A 16936-nucleotide genomic window follows, 5' to 3' on the forward strand; every position below is an offset into this window, starting at 1 on the left:
GGGCACGGTCCAGCCCCCCACCACGGGCGACGGGGCGGGATGCCGCGGGATGCCGCGATGCCGCACGCAGGCGGCAGCAGCACGGGGCCGTGCCCGGCTCTGGGGACAAGGCTCCCCGGGGACCGGGTGGCTCAGCCCCCCCGGCAGCGCTGCCGCTCGACTGCCACCCTGCAGCAGGGACGGGATTCTGACCCGATCCCAAAGATCCCCAAACCGTCCCAGGCTCAGGGCAGCAGGCTGCTCGCAAGTAGGACTTGAGGCATCCCAGCTCCCCGTCCCCCAGCACGTCCCTTACGGAGCCACCTCCTCCCCGGCTGCAGCGGTGCCCGGGCTGGAAGGAAGATTCACGGGGACGGAGGCAGCGACCAGCCATCGCTCCTGCTTCCCGGCCAGCCTCCACCACCGGAGGAAGGCCCTGCGGGATGGGAGCAACCAGCTGAGGAAGGTCAGCGCTCGGGCTCCTCGGGGAGAAGACGCATGAGACCGGTGAGTCTGGAGACAGAGAAGGTCTTCACAGCAGCGGCCCATGGTGGTGGAAGCCGCCCTCCAGCCCCCATGGAGCCTTGCAGCGGGACCCAGCACATCCCAGATCCTTCCTGGATCCCACAGCACGGTCCCAGCTCCCAGCTGCGGGAATGGTGGCACTGAGCTGGGAGGGACACGGGCCACGCTCATCGCTCTGGCAAAAGCGCAGGTGGAGGGCAGTGGCGGGGGCTCGGTGCCAGGCTGCGGTGCCATCCCTCCTCGGGCTCACCCGCACTTCCAGGCTCCGCTCTTTTTCCTCCCGATTTTTGTGAACTCAAACAAAAGACGTTTCCAACCCACCCACGGAGGCTCTCGGAGCAAGAGGCCGTCGGGAGGCGAGGACGGCGCGGCTGGACGAAGGGACACGTTGGCACCGGTGCGCACGTCCCCCCGCCGCCGCACACCTCACCCCATTGTGCAAACCCCCCGGTTTCTCCCTCTCGTCCCCCCCCGGCCTGACCTATCGTCCCACTCGCATTTACAGCCCAAGCGTCTGCTGTGAAAAGTGACTTCATGCTGAATTTGGGCACCGCTCGGCGTTACCAGCTCTCACGCTGCAAGCCCCAGCCCTCCTTTTCTTTCGCTCGCTTTCCCACACTTTCCCCCGCTCATTGTGTGCCCGCTGCTTTTTTTCTTCCCCTATTCAGCCCAAATTAGTCACGAGCAGCCCCCAGCTTGGAGAGGAAAAATAAATTAGGTGGTGTTTTAAACACAGCGTGATTGGAACGATTCTCCCCTACGCCCAGGAGGGGAAAGCCCGGCGGGTGAAAGATGCAGCGTCCCCTACAAAACAGCCCCCGGCCCCTCCCCGGGGGGGCAGGAGAGCGAGGGCAGCGCTGCCCGCACGGGCCGGGGACACCGGGGCGTCCGTGCGGAGAGGGAGGGAGTGGAGCTCATCCCGATTTTGGTACCACAGCCAAGGGAGACTCATCCCCAACGAGGAGACGACACGAGGGAGGGAGGGAGGGAGGGGAAGACGCACACGTCGCTTCACCGGCCCCGGGAGATCTGCCGGGGCAGAACCACCACCGGCAGCCCACGGGCAGAGGAGAGCGACCCAGGGAGGAGGACGCGTGGCCGGGGAGGGCAGGAGAGGGGCTGGGACCCCCCTGCCGCGCTGGTCCCCGGGCCAGAGAGCTGAGCCGGCGGTGAAATCGGAGTCCTCGGTTCTGCCCTTGGCTCAGGGGGAAGGCGACGGCATCCCACCGTCGGCGTGGAAGTCCCACGTGCCATTGTCAACACTACTGGAAGACAGGAGACAGCGCAGCCCACGGCGTCTCCTCGCCCCCCAAGCTCGGGATCCAGCCACCACCGACCCGCAGCCCCGGAGAGCTCCTGGACCAGCAGCGTCTCACCCCACGGCAGCCCCCGGCTTGTCCCGCCGGCTGTAACCCCCACGCTCTGACAGAGGGACCTGGAGCAAGCAGACACGGCGAAGCCGAGGGGTGTCCGTGCTTCCCCTCGGGTTCCGCAACGACCCCTCGTCTACAGCACCAAACCATCGGCGGTGAGAAGCGGCGACCAGCCCGTTACTCGTACGTGGGTCACGGCCGGGTCCCAGCTCAGAGGGAAGAGAGGAGATTTGCATCCGAACGAAGCAGCGAGGTCAATCTGGGGAGCCAAGGGGGGGTTAGGACTTTGGCCAAGCCGCACAAAGTTAACGTTAGGACAATCCCCAACCGCCGGCGACGGCCCGGCAGGGTCTCTTGCCCCCCAGCCACCCCCACGCCGGCAGAGGCGGCAGCGGCCAAGGCTCCATCTGCTCCAGCTCTCTCCCAGCGGCACGCTCCGGCCCCGAGCCTCGGCCACGCCATGCATCAAACTGACACATACCAGAATTGCCTTGGAGAAGCAGTTTTATTATGAAACCGAGAATGAAATGCAGTGTTTGCCCTGGCACACTACAAAACATTTCAAGCAAATAACCAGCAAAAAAGATCGTGAGCCAAATAGAAAATACATCTTACAAAATCTGACATACAAAAAAAAATAATCAGAGTAACGTTATAACATTAAATCAGGAAGGAGCAAGGGAGCCTCGATTCACTCAGCCACTGACAACCCAAGACGCACAACGTAACCCGGACCCCGTGGCTTGTAGCTGCCCTTTGGGAAAGTAAACAAACGTCCAAGGTATTGCTTAGAGTCACCGAGGGCACACGGACGCAGTCAGACTGCCAACATTAATGGAACAGAAGCGGTGTGAAGACTTCTACGTTAAAAAAAATATATATATTGCTCATTAAGAATCAGGTATAAGCCTCTGAAAAGCTTGATCTGTACACACACGCGCTGTTCTCTAGCGTCTTAAGGAACCCAGCACGGAGAAGGCAAACATGTCTCCGGGAAGAGGTTACGGTCAGAAATAAGAATCCTAGGACGTCAGTCTTCAGACAAGAGAAGGATTTCAGCCAGAACGCCCACCTCAAAGTCCACGCGGACAGATGGATCTCTGCTTACGCCCGGGGCCGAGGTATCCGCGGGAGGGAAAGCTCTGCACGGGGTGGGAGAGGCAGCGGGAACGAACGCTTGCGAGTGAAACTAATTCTCTAGGCAGGCAAAGGAGGAAAGGGCACCAGGCAGCTCCTCTCTGCCCCAGCGCTGCCAGCCCAGCGCCACCGGCTTCGGGGTCCTACGCTTCTCCACTGCCACCCCTTCTTCCACGCACGCAAGGCACCCCGGGGAACTGCTCTTTACGGCTCCCAAAGAACAAAGGTGCCATCTGAAACACTAAAGCAGTGAGGAGCACTTCACAAGCTGCGGCAGCGCTGCCTTTCACGTCACTCAGCCAATATTTTTTTTTTCCTCCATAATTTCACCGAAAGGGTTACGGTTAATGCAGCAGAAGGAACCGCGTTCCTGCACAGCTACCAAGAACTTCCACACTCAAAACACGGGTCCCAGGATAACGCTGGTGCTCTCCTGCACCGCCTGGCAGCTCGGAGAAGACTGAGGCTTCTTCTGCAAGTCTGCGAGTTAAACCAGCTTGGCAGCTGAGGCAAAGAGAGGACAAGATAAAATCCAGCCTGAGAAGAGACATCGGGCAAAGCGACGCTGCTGGTTTGTCGTTTAAGGAGAGAAATGTGTCACTGACCTTAGAGGAACCTGGAAAACGTACGTGAAACACCACAAGCCGCAGAGGGCTTAACAAGGCAGGATAAATGAAGCGGTGAGAAGGGGCTCCATTTGCAAATGCATTGCTACGTTTTCCTCCTCGTTTTGGGACACCAGTCTTGATCTAGGGTTAATCAGCAATTCTCGCTCTGACAACTCCCATTAGCCTCACCCGGGGAAGGAAGGCAGTCGGAAAACTGCCCCGCGTGTCGGCTATCACACACGCCACTTCCATTTTTGAAAACACGAGACAATATATTTGAGAAAATCCTTCCCTGACGTTCAACCTGTCAGCTCCGGGACGAGCCAGGGGTCAGACACCAGAGATCCAGAGCAGGACTCACGTAATGCATCGTGCTCTCGAGGCGAGGCGTGTTCTCGTCCCAGCTGCTGGGAAGAAACCACGAGACAGCTGAACCTCGGGCCCGTTTTCACAGGGTGGAGGAGGAGGAGGAGGAGAGGACCAGGGCAGCCTGAGAGCTGGAGACGGCATCGGCAGCAAACAGACAACACGCTTCAACCCAGTCCTCGCCTCAGCAGCGCAGCGGGAGTCCTTAAACTAAAAAAGCAGCCGCCGAGGGCAGAGCAAACCCTGCTCCCTCTCCAGTCCTCAACCTTTTCCCTTCCTCGTCGCACGGCCGACACCGCCCTCCTGCCGTTGCTCTATCTGCCCGTCTGCTGACTCTCCCCTGCTCAGGCGTTTCCCAGCGGCACTGGGAGGGCAGCGGGATGCTCTCCATCTCTCCCCGCCAGACAGGGTCTCCGGTGCGAGCTGCTGCGAATGACCCACCAGCAGCTGGGAAACCACCGGACGGCGGGACCGCGGGCTACCGGAGACGCACTGAGAACCGTTTCTTCTTTTTGCTCAACTTTTCTTCATTTTTAAAACTTCGTAACTTGAAAAAAATAAGTAGCACAATCATACAACTACGGGGGATTCCCTGTCTACTCATCACTAAAACCTAGAGAAACAGTGTGGGAGTGAGAGAAAGTGGGGGAAAGAGAGAAAAGAGTATGCACGCACTCGAGAGGCACACTGCAAACGGGCTGAAGCTAAGAAGGACTGGCATCAGACGATCCCAAAGCGTTCTGCTCTTTTCCTCTTCTTTGCCTGCAAAGAGGAATTACAAGAAGAAAATCAAAACCAGAAAGAAACTAACGAACAAGTTCTTTAAAATCTCTCACACAACCTGACGGAGAATTTACGAAAAAATTGCAATCGGTAACAACCCAGAGCTCGCCGGCTCCGGCCCCTTCGGAGCGCACCGACCCCAAGATAGTTCAAGGGAGCTACGAAGTTTTTCTTCTAAGACTGGGACAAAGAGCGCCCCAAAATCAAGCAGCAGAAATATACAGTGCCTGAGATACAGTGCTGCTGAAGTCACTTCGCCTTGCTGGCAACACGCTACAAAGGGGCTGAGCTGGGAACAATGCCTACTTCAGAGGCCTGGAAACCCTTCCAGGCAGTGGGGAGGTGGGAAATGTAAAAGGGCAAAGGGTTAACACTCTCCTATTCATGGAAAAGGTGAGAGGGACACACTAAAACGCATTAAATATACTATTGCGTCTCTCAGATATGCCTTTAAGCCGATACACGAGGGGCGTATAAATCTTAATTTTTAGCAGGATAAATAGCCCGGGGGCAACAGAAGCCCTAATCAAGAATCTCCAGGGGAAAGGTGCATTTGAGTGCACACAATACCAGTAAAAAGACCTTTTTGTTCCAGGCACAATCTCCAAGTGACCTAACGGAAAAGCACGGAATCCCTCGCTCAGCCGCCCCCTCCGCGCGGGCCAGAGGGGCTCATTCTCCCATGCTCGGCAGAAGGCTGGGAACGCCGCTCCCCGCTTCACGCAGGGCAGCGTTTTTGCAGTGAACCCAAAACAAAACACACACACAAAAAAAAGCCCCTAAACCCCACCTGAATTATTGAGACTGCTCTTAGGAACCAAACAAAACCCACTTCTCGTCTGCCGAGCCCAGGAGCCATCTGGTTAAGCAGCTTCCAAGACCCAACACTCGCCCCGCTGCAACCTTTGCCATTTGGTTGTTAACGCAGGAGTCCCCCCACGCCGGAGGGGTCCCTTGGTCCCCAGGAGAGGGGTCCCCAACTCCGGCTGATCCGCGCCGGAGCCGTATTTACGTGGCACCGTAGGTGTGCACAGCACACCCCACCTAACCTAATGTGGGAGCTATCGTGCCGGAGCACAGCCTGCGCGGTGACTTGGAACAATTTGAAGCAGAAGAAAGCGTGAAAGTACATAAAAGAGCACAAAATTGCCCTGAGGAGCTTACAAATTTAAAAGATGGGCCTAAAAGAGGACAGAACAAAGCATGCAGGAGAAAAGCTGGAAACAGGGTCAGCATCTCAGTCCTCATTATATTGTAGAGTCTCCGGGGATTTATCGATGTAGACCTGCAATAGCATCCAAGGGGAAGCAGAGGGTCCAGAAGCATCCAGGACACGGGGAATTACAGAGCACGAGGAGCAGATAGAGTGAGTCAGCTCAAACCGAGGGGAGGGGGAACCAGGCTGGGACAAACCGCAGTAGAGCAGATGTGCCCCCCACCCCTTCTGGAAGCATCCGTGCCATCCTACAAGAGGAGGAGCTGGATGCCAACACATGCTGGCACGCTCCCGTGGCTTGGTAGACTCCAGAGCAGCCTATTCCCAGCAGGAGCCGGGGGAAAAGCCACAACAGATCGGATGGCAGAAGCTCAACACTCACTGCCAAGAAGAGGCTGAGCGGCCACAGGCACGCACCCACCCACAGCTCGGGGTCAGCCCCACGCCAGTGCGGGGGACCTGCTGCCGAGCGAGGTCCCGGGTGTGCGGAGTCCCGCTGCCACCCCCAGGACTGTCACTGCTCCCCTCAGCACCCTCGGCCGCTCCCCATCCGTGCAGGAAAAAGTTTTACCTCTGTGTCCTCTGTAGCTCCAGCCCCGGCTGAACTTGTTACAATGCCAAACCGCTCCTTCCTCTTCTTCAGTTTCTCGTCTTCTTCACTCTGGCACAAAGAAGGATGAAGATTTATTTTGTTGGCAATACCCCAGGGCGCTCGTTTAATGGTAAATCGTGTTCCTCCCACCCCCGGCTACCAGAGCACCTGCTAGAAGAGCTGGATCGAGGCAGCGGAGAGGCCGAGAGCAGAGCAGGCTTCTCCTCTGCCTTGGCAAAGTGGACTGTCTGCAGGGGATGCATCGCACGTGCTGGAGAAGAGCTTCTGCAGAGCACGTCAGGTAACGAGGGCCGCTCTGGTCCTTCAGCAGCGATCAGTGAGGACACACAAGGGCAGCGTCCAGCTACCAGCCCGCGGCACGGCCTCCTCAAATAAAGCCACGGCCCCCCTCAAGCCTGCCCATCGTTACAGCACCGTATTGTCTTTGCTCCGAATTTCTTCCCGCTCAAACCCAAGCACGAAGGAGGGTGGAAGGAAAGGACAGACGCTCGTCACAGCTACTGCGACAAGGTGCAGGCGGGCACGTGCGAAGGAAAATCCAGCCTCAGCAGCCAGAGCCTCACCTTTGTCGGGATGTGGTCTAGGATTTGGGGGAAGCATTTACAGCTGTCACAGGGACCTTCGTAATGCCCTTGGGAAAGCGAGCAGGAGGAATCCGACAGTCACCCCAAGGCACAGGCACCATGACGCTTCTCTCGGAAACATTCTAATTTGGAGATGGAGGCTCGGCACTCACCCCATCTTCCTAAGTCTCATTTCATTTATTTCTAGCCGAAGTGAGCAAACTCCTACTGACACTTCCCAGAGCCTTCCGATCCCTGCTTCTCAAGGTTCTTCAAAAAACCTGGAGGCTTTTTACCTCCGCTGCCATCACCCACGCCGATATCCTGATCGCCAGTAATAGCAAAACCCATCATCGCCCGTAAAAGCCTCAACGCATCAATTTTCTGCAGATTTATTCCCACCTCCAGCTGTTTCGTGCCTCTTTCAGGCCATTTCTACAGTTAAGGCTGCCCAATTACCTTGCGAGGCTCTTACCACTTCTCCCTCCCCAATCATTAAGCACATCTCAGAGCTCTCACCCCCCATAACCCCATCCACTACATCTCGTTATCCAGGGGAGCACGGCTCACAAGCAGGCTCTCGCTCGCCAAAGGGCTCCCGGCCATGCCGCCCCGATGCACGGCTTCCCACCGCGTTGAGGAACCAGAGTTACCAACGCCATCGCCTGGGGTTTAGAGCAAGGAGCACCAGGCAGAAAGAGGACAGGAGCACCGTTTCCAAGAAAATACGCTTCGAGTCCCAGTGCTTCACCTGGATGAACTGGAATTAGCCGGCCAAGAAAAGGAATCGAACTAGACGCTTATCCGTTTAAGCTCGAGGTCATAAACCATGCCATCAGCAGCCAAAGTTGACCAAGAGTGGCACCGGGCACCCCGTTAGCAAGCAGCAGGGTAACCTCACCATGTCAATACCTTACATAAATGAGGCCACGATGACCCGCTCAGTGCTATTACTCCTGACAGGGACATGTGTTGTGGCAACACGGCTGGCCGAGGTGCTTGAACTGAAAGCTCCGAGGTTCTCACAAGCTCCGGCTCTGCAGGAAGCCACCAGCAGCCGTGGCCCAAACACGTCTGATTGCCCCCCCGTGCATGACAGCCCCTCACCGCAGGGACTGCTGCCAAACACCACGGCGAGCGCTGGCAGCCCCACTGAGCCCGCAGCTTAACCTTCCTTCCCGGCAACCCTCTGCGCAGGACTGCTTTGAAGACAGCTCCGTTGTTAGGACATCACCACCCTCACCCACCTGCTCCGTTCTGCCGGTCCTCCTTTCCGTGGTTTGACAGCGAAGCTACGAGCCAAGGCTAAATCACCCTTGGCACTCCCGGCCCTCCCCAGTCCCACTTCACGGAGGAGGATGGAGGGGGACAGCAGGCACGCATGCATCCTAGGCTCTCCTAGGGGAGCAGCCGAGAGCCCTCTCCCAACCCAGGTTAGGATTACTCCAGCTTTCAGGAAGAAGCAACGTCCCAGAAAAGCAGCGAAACTTGAGGGCTGCGAACAAAGAACACCGGGAGGGATTATCATGGGGACAGGGAAGGAAAAGTCGCTCGCTGGAGCAGCGCGACGTACGCACAAGCTGTGGCCACACAAAGAAAAATCCAACCTGGGCATTAGCGACATTGAACAGGCTCTTAAAAACCATCACTGCTGCCCGCCTGGTTTAAATCCCACGAGCAAGAGGATGGCCCCAAAGCCACTTTCAAGAAGAAAAGCGCTGTGTCTTTAATAAAAGGACACAGGAGGCTCCCAGGGACTGCACCGAGCTGTAGGTTTTTATTTATTTTTTCGGTAAGCCACCCCCATGCCTCCCGCCCCCACCACTGCCCTGCAGGGAAAGCACATAACCGTCCTCCTAAATCAACACGGTCCTAATGATCTCGCTCACTTGACCCCCTAGCACGACAGTGTCAGATGCAAACACGCGTACAATAAACTTCACTCCATCTTTAGCTTCTCGCTGACAGGTTTTGATTCATGGGGTGCTGAAACCCATCTGAGGAAAATTACCTCTATCAAAACGCTGCTATCTCCGCATCTATCAACCCCTGGTAGCGCCCCGGGGCCGTGCTCCAGCGTGCAAATGGGTGCACCAGCATCTGCAGGGAAAGCTGACCTTTCTGGCAGGATGTCAGATTTATTTTCTAACCTTACTATTTCTAGGCTTGTTCCCTTTGCACTCACACCACGATAGTTATTTTGTAGTTTGTCTAAAAAAGGGGGGTGGGGGAAAGAAGAGGGAAAAAAAAGCCTTTACGAAAGACCCCAAGCCCTGAAGCAAAATCCTTCCTGCGATCTGGTAACAAGGCAGCATTCACACAAGCGTATCAATATATTTGCCCTGCGCTATCTGCGATCCCAGAGCTTTAATTTTGATCCCTAAATTTCATTTGCGGGACCGCAGGGCGCTGGCACAGCTCCGCAGGGGGCTGCTGTCAGGAACTGCATCCCCCCCACCATGGGAATCTACCTCGGGATCCGCTTCCTCTCCGTGCGAGATCCGGGTTCCCTCCTTGTCTGGAGTGCCCACGGACTCCAGGCACCGAGGGAGCAGACTCTGCCCCACCCCAGGCAGAATCAGGCCCTTCTGTCCCCAGGGCTGATGTCCCCAGGCTGCTGCCTGCCCTCTTCCATGCAGGGAAGAAGGAAGCGAGGAAAGGGGGCTCGTCCCTCCGCACCCCAGCATTTCAACGAGCCCCGGGCAGCATCCAGAGGAACCTCGGGCTTCAAGCGCTCTTTTTTCCCCTTGAAGCAAGCGACACGAGTGGGGGAGCTCGCCAGTGTGCATGGAAGAGGTCCCGAAGGGCAACAGGGGCTGCACAGCTCCAGACTGGAAGAGTGCCTGTCAGCACTGATTAAACCCAGGTTTAACAGCTTGTCCGCTGGCTCATACCGCTTATTCCCAAAAGACAGAAGGATCCATTTAAAAACTGGATCATTCCCTCTCTCCTGGGAGAAGGCAGAAGTGCCACTGCTGGTGCTGGAAGAGTTAATGCCAAAAGGCATTAATTCATCGTTTCCATGGTGCGCAGAGCTCTGGCACTCACCGCTGCCCTGCCAACAGAGCGGATCCCAGCTCGGATCCCAGGATCCCAGCTCAGGGCAGGCAGAGCACAGCTGGTTACCTTTGAACACCACACACGAGCTCCCTGCAAGGCAGAGCTCAGCCCTTCGCTGACAGCGAGCCTGCCGCTCTCCTCTCCCACCTGAGCTCGGCAAGCTGCACGCAGCAATTCCTGCAGCGGTGGAATAAGGAGCTGCGTCAGCAGTGCTGCGGTGCGATATTCTGCTTAACTTCCCTGCGGGACTCAAACTTTTACAGAGGGGAAGCCCCCACCGCCGGCCTCGCTCTTAAAGGGCAGACAGAAGTTGATCCCGGATCACCTAAAAGCATCTCACCGCCTTTGGTGTTCAGGGCAAGAAGCAGGAGAGCCGCCCTCAGCCCCCAGCGCCTACGAGCTTCTAATAAATGATTCATCACGAGCATCTCTGACCTCCGCGCTGAGCGAGCTGCTGCAAAGGACGAGACCAGCAAGGCCCCACCATCCGTGAACACATCCCTCTCTGTGCTCGCAGCACCCAGCCCTCAGACACGCAGATTAAACAGCAGTTGCTCCGCGTGTCTGCTATGAAATGAGGCTTCAGGAGAAACGTCAGGCTCATCCCGAGAAGCTGGGTAGGGAGGAGGATGAAGAACCAGCCTGGCTCTCCAGGAGACCCTGGCACAGATTCAGCCCAGGGGAAAGGGACAAACGCATGGAGACGCTCCGCTGCCGTCTGCAGCTATCCCCTTGCCAGGCCACAGCTGGCTGCCCTGGCTTGGCCGGGCTCATTGCACGGCGACAGCCACGCAAGAGGTAAGGCAACAGCCTTCTCCAAAGGGGCAGCTCCCCGACGTGCGGGGAACGGCTTGCTTGGTGCACCCACTCTGTATTTTAAAAGCCCACGTCGCTATGACATCTCCGCCCCCGAGGCCAAGTTTCATGCTGCATGGGCAGAGAGCGTCCTTCTCTGCAGATTAAAGCGTCCCCAGGAGGAAACTGCTCTGGACTTGCAGATGAAGCCCGGAGTATCCTCATCACAAATGCAGAGAGACAGACACGAGCCTCCGTAATCGCATCCTCGGTGTTTTCATTCTCGGAGAATGGGTGTGCGCCCACATGTGTGTATAAAACCGGACCCTTCTGGTCACTCTCCTGTATCTCGCTGCAGCATGACGGATGGCAGGATGAAAAGCAGAGCCCCGAGGCTTTCAGGCGATGGTAGATTAATGATGACATGGCCTTGACCTCCAAAAGGTAAAGGTTATGAAACACTCAAGGGTAACTGGGCTTCCAATTTCATACCCGGAGGGTGAATGACAGCAACTGATGGTTTTATTCTCAGAAACACTCCAATCCTAGGACGCACAGCTGTCACCCACCACCTTTTTGAAATTCATCTCAGCGTATTTATTCCTCCTGTTTCTTTCCCCTCGCAGGCTCAAGACCCGCTAAGTCCTTCTGGAGTCGATGCTCCTGTACACCAGCAAGCGTTCAGCAGGAGACGGGAAGCGATAGGGAAGCCCAGGGTTTATACTGAAATATTCCACGTGTGCCTCACACCCCTTCCCGTTTCCATCCGCAAAATCGCCTTTCACACAGGAGATCTCCTCACAGCACACAGAGCAGGCTGCAGGAAGGAGGAGCGATGCTGGGTTTCACGTCCCGCTCCTCCCAAAGCCCGACAAGAGGCAGGGGTGATCTCGAGCTGCCCCTTTCAAGCCAAGTCAGCACAGCTCTTTCGTCTCCAACAGCACTTCATGCTTCCAGCCCAGATTTGGAGCTGGTCGCAGAGGGACACAGGCTGAGACTGAGCCAGCAGAGATAGCCGCAGCCTTCCTCCAAAATACCGCCAGCATGAGGACTCCACTTAGATTAGATACACGTGGCAGGAATATACATTAAAGTCCCTATCGCAGTTCTTATACAAACAGTGTGTTAGAAGGACCCTCTATTCTGCTGCCACGGAGGAATGACTTCTGAACAGCACAGCTTATACAAAATCACACCACGTAGGCGGATCCAAGGGCCTCAACGCATTTCGGAAACATCAAACACAGCTTTATCTCCATGGAAAAGAGACACCAAAGCCCCAGGGCCAGGAGCTCAACTCAGGGATTCAGAGACACGTCCCATTCGTGAACTCACAGCAAGACGGTGGCGACATCCAACGCAGCTGGGTCACCGATGGCCTCACTCAAACGCACCCCAGGCCAGCCTACGCCCCTGGACGATCTGCACACTCCCTGCTGCCTCTGCTGGAACTCGATTACAGAATCAGTCCACAAAGTCACCAAAAGTTAGAGCAAAGCTTGATCTTCTGGCTCGCTTCATCTGTTAAAAACCTGCTGTAAGTGCCCAGGCAAGCCTAGTGCAAGAACAGACCAAGCTGCAGGTCCCTGAAGATCTTTATTTACAAAAGGAGATGGGAAGCATAAAGAGCACGCGTTGTTTAAAACGCCGTGCCTGTTCTCGCTGCACACCGGGGAGGTCCCAGTTCACACTAATGAAGCCTGAGCAACACAGGATCAGTGACCAGCTGCTTTCTTGGACTAACTCACCTTCTCAGTAAAGTTGGTTGTTTGTTTTTTTTAATACAAGCTAAGGGAAACAGGCAACCACAAGCTTGCTCCTTGTCCTTTCTTCCAACACACATCTTGGAAAACAGGTTGGGAAGGCAAAAAAAAAATCCAGCTGAAGCGCTTTTCTGTACATCGTATTGGGCAGGAGCCGCAACAGCCGGCAGTTCTGAGGCTTCTCTGTGTCAAGACACCACGGCTTTCACAGTTAGAAGTTTATGCTCGCTCCAAACGGGATCAGCAGGGGAGGAAGAGAAGAAAGTCACAGACATGTGCTAAGAGTACACCTGCAACTCTCCCAGCGCCGAGTTGAAAAGCATTCTTCGACTTCGACGTCAGGGATGAAACAAACACGTCAGGAATGCCGCACGGCTGAGTGAAGGAGACACATTTCAGGTGCACCGCAAGGCAAAAGGCCTCGGAAGGGGCTTTTTATCTCTTTGCACCCACCGAACAGCATCTTAAATATCATATGGCATTTACAGAGGCTCTTCCCTCCTAAAGTTCACCGGCCCCAGCGTGGGAAGGATTTGAGGCAAGCCCCCCGCGTTTGGCACAGACCCCAGGAGCACGTTTAAGAGCGATACACCTGGCTCTGGAACGGGAAGCCAGCAGAGTTAAAGCCACTTGGCAGAGCGAGAGAGTTTTCCCTCGAAGAGTCCAGCTGTTCTTAAAAAGAGGCAATCGGGCGATGACTAAACATGATTTGAATTGCACATTAGCCCCAGATTTAAAAAAAAAAAAAAAATCCATTCTATTCAAACCCAACAAGCGCAAAAACGGCAACACACCACGGCAACGTTAACCCTTCCCCTGCAAGCGGCAGTGCAAATCCACCCGCCTCTGCGAGGCGGCGGGAGACGCCGAGCCCACCACGCTGCCGGGTCCGGCAGACCTCACCGGCCAGCTGAGAAGTGCCCCGTAGCGTCCAAGTGCTGCTGCTTTACAAGCTAAAAGAAGTCCCTGTAAAAGAAGATGAAATTGCAGCGAGTTTGTAGAACGAGAAAACTCTCAGGTGCAAACGTGCCCGCTGCAACTGCCGCGGTGGACAGCAAAGGCGATCACTGGAGCCACGCGTATTTATTCTCCCGGGGATCCCTGGGAACACAGCTTCATTTTGACTCAAAGGCAGTTTTATCTCCAGGCTCCGTACACACACCCAAGGGCCTGGGAAGCCAGGCGAGCACCCACCGCTCCTAACCCCAAAGGTAAAAGATTTTTCAGTAGTAAGTGAAGCAGATTGGGAGACCAAAGAGTTTCCTCCTGCTGCCCAGAAGCTCCCAGGGCACCCGTGGCCTGGCAATGACTTTGTACCCCACAGACTGACCGCGACCACGGCACAGAAGGGCCAGCAGCTCGAGAGGGCAGAGTTAGGGACCCATCAGCTCAGATATGACCAGGGAAAACTAAACCTGCCCGCAGGAGAAAATCAGCGGGGCAGAGCAGCACCTTCCAGTGCAATTTCACTGCCTGCAGTTTAATTACAAGAGAGTTTGCGCTAATCTATAAGCTACTTCAAGCACTACCCTCCACGCAGAGAAGCACGTAACTCAGCCTTTCTCTCACCAGTTACACCTGGTTTCTCTTTTTGAGAAGCAGCAGAGCGAAGGCTGGATTATCAGTTCTCTCCTTTTTTCTCTGCCAAATAACCGTCCAGACCTGAGGGCAAGCCTGGACCCTGCAGGTCCCCGCACCGACGGGCCAACCCTTCACCCAGGCAATGCCAGGGGACGGTCCGTGTTTGATTTCTAGGCTGGATACTTGGTTCCTCAGCCTCACCCCACAGACCGTCACCCTCCTCCTGGGCAGCGGCAGCAGGGATGAGCAGAAGAGCCCTCCCTACCTTCCGGCAGAAAGGCAAAGACAAAATCCTGCGGAGGGAGGACCCGGTGCAAAGGGTCACTCGGTTAGATTTTGGGCAGGGAACAAAACTCAAGAAGTTAGCTGCCCTACCCCAGCAGACAGGAACTGCCCTACGGAAAGAGCTGATGTCCAAGAGCATCCAGGGCTGCCTCCGGGTACCAGGGAAAAACCAAACAGATGTCTGAGCAGCAGGCTAAAAGAGGGGACACGCAGGCTGACAGCCTTCATCCACACACAGCCCAGCACCTCTAGAGAGTCAGGATCTACGTGGATGCTCATCACTCCCACACGTACAAAGTCTTCAGACCTCTTTCAACCAGAAGAGATAAAAGGCGGTGGGTAAAGCACTCAGAAAGTACCTCATGTTTGATCTTTTATGGTCACTTAATTTGGTTTCTCCAGTATCACTAAAAGCTTCAGATTCTAGCAGAGCTTGAAGGGAAATCTAGCAAAGAGCTGCTGCTCTGCAAATATCTGAGTAACCGAACCCTAATAGTTGTTAAATCTGTGCATTTACTCCTCCAGGATGGCAGCTCGCGTGCCAGCGAGCCTCTGCAGCCAGCTGCACCCCCGAGCAGGAACAGCCTCATCCATGGGGACCCCTCCTCTCCCCTCCCGCGCAGATCTCCATACGAACACCCTCTCGCTGGCTTTTACGCCTTTTAAATAACAAGAATGGCCAGAGCCCAGGAAAAAGTGTATTAGCCACTAAATTACCCATGGAATTAAGCAGTTTCATCCCGAATGTTATTATAAGACCAAGTTTTTAAAGAAGCTTCTTTCAGCCCTGCAGGATGGGCCCGGCTGCCTAACAGTCCAACCTACAACAGCACATTACACATCCACAGTTAAAACATCGGAAAACCTAAATCCACACATTCTGAGAAAGCCAGGCCTGGGAGACACCCAGCCACGCGCCAGCAGCGTCGCTGCAGGGCACCCGCTCGCAGAGGCTTCGGTAGAAAAGGTATTTGAGATGGTCTTGGATCTACATTCAAGGGTCTCTCAGCACCCAGGAGCGCAGCATTCCCCAACCCTGCACCCATCGGTGCCCTAAAGGACCTTCCAGAAAGTGCAGAGCTGGGAAAGATCAGCTCTGCTATCCGATAACCAAATCCGAGAGGGTTTTCTGAGAAAGTGAGGCTTCCCATTGCCGAACCAGTAAGACTAGGAAAACTTTTTGGGACCTAAGAGTGTGGATCATTTGCGTTTACAGGTATTTTTCTAATGCTGCTACAAAACCGTCGGCACCACGTGCACGACCATGAAGAGGAAGCTCAGGGTCCCCCTCAAAAGCCACGAACCAAAGACTTGGTGCAACATCACCGCAGAGCCCAGTGCTGCCGGGGGATGTGAAACCGTTGAGCCTTCCAAGAACAGAAAGAGCTGCCTAAGTTATCTTAATTAAAAGGGTTAAATGGAAAGGAGGGGATCCTCAGCAGAACCGCGCGAGGTTCAATTCACCCGCAGACATTCCTCGCACTCTCCCTCCGCGTATGCATAGCACACCCCCACCTCCATGCACTTCATGGGGGGGGGTTTGGGGCTGTTTTTACTTTTGTCCTCTGCGGTGAAGAGGGGTTAAGGGGAAACCTGACTTTGTTTCTGCAGTTGAGACTCAAATGGGCTCTGGAAGGCCGGGAGTGAGAGCCGGGTCTGCCATTCTTCCCCTCCACTCCTCCAAATTCCTGCAGCCAAATGGTTCAAGAGCCCCTGAATGGGACATAATGACATCATTGATTGAATCATAATAGAGGGGGAAAGGGGGGGTGGGGAAAAGATGTATTTGTGTTACAGACAAAAGCGAAGTTCTGTTTCACAGCGGGGACCAATGAAGAACCAGATGACTGGGCAGAGGGAGGTCAGAGAGTCCCCCCCAGCATTGTCCCCCCGGGAGCGAGCCCTTCGCCACTCCCCGAAGGTTTGTCCGGGACGCGGAGCCCTTTCAGGCGGCGCCGGGATCAATGTGCGAGCAGGAGTCCCCCTGACCCCGCGCAGCGCTCTCGTCATTTATTTTTAAAATGACATCGAGGGTGTGTGTAAGTGCGCGTAAAGGGCCGGGGCGGAGGGGGAAGCGCTTCCGAAGGAATAATGGTAAACGCCAAATTGCTTCAGGAGCTGGACCCAGCAGCAGACAGCAGTGACAGCGCAGCACTAAGCCACACAGTCACTTCTCGTTTGTTTGTTCCACAACAGTTTCTTCCCCTTGAGATAGGGCTGCGGTGAACACGTAACTGCGGTTTTGGGACCGGGTTAGCTGAGCCACGGTGGTGCTGCACCAGCACACGT

The 16936-nt window shown here is 55.5% G+C and overlaps 1 protein-coding gene across 3 annotated transcripts in view; it reads right to left on the reverse strand.

The window, feature by feature from the left end:
• Positions 1 to 3333: 3333 nt before the first annotated feature.
• The window catches only part of SARNP (SAP domain containing ribonucleoprotein), a 31049-nt gene continuing 17446 nt past the window's right edge, over positions 3334 to 16936 (reverse strand). For 2 of the 3 annotated variants that reach the window (XM_059832725.1, XM_059832723.1), the window contains 2 exons: positions 6559 to 6648; positions 3334 to 4750 (listed from right to left, as the gene is read on the reverse strand). In XM_059832725.1, coding sequence (XP_059688708.1) covers positions 4709 to 4750; positions 6559 to 6648 — 132 coding nt within the window. In that variant the 3' untranslated portion in view covers positions 3334 to 4708. The remainder of the gene's footprint in view (positions 4751 to 6558; positions 6649 to 16936) is intronic. The other variant, XM_059832724.1, reaches the window with a different exon arrangement.

This window comes from Gavia stellata, chromosome 36 (genome assembly GCF_030936135.1).
Source record: "Gavia stellata isolate bGavSte3 chromosome 36, bGavSte3.hap2, whole genome shotgun sequence".
Classification (NCBI taxonomy): domain Eukaryota; kingdom Metazoa; phylum Chordata; class Aves; order Gaviiformes; family Gaviidae; genus Gavia; species Gavia stellata.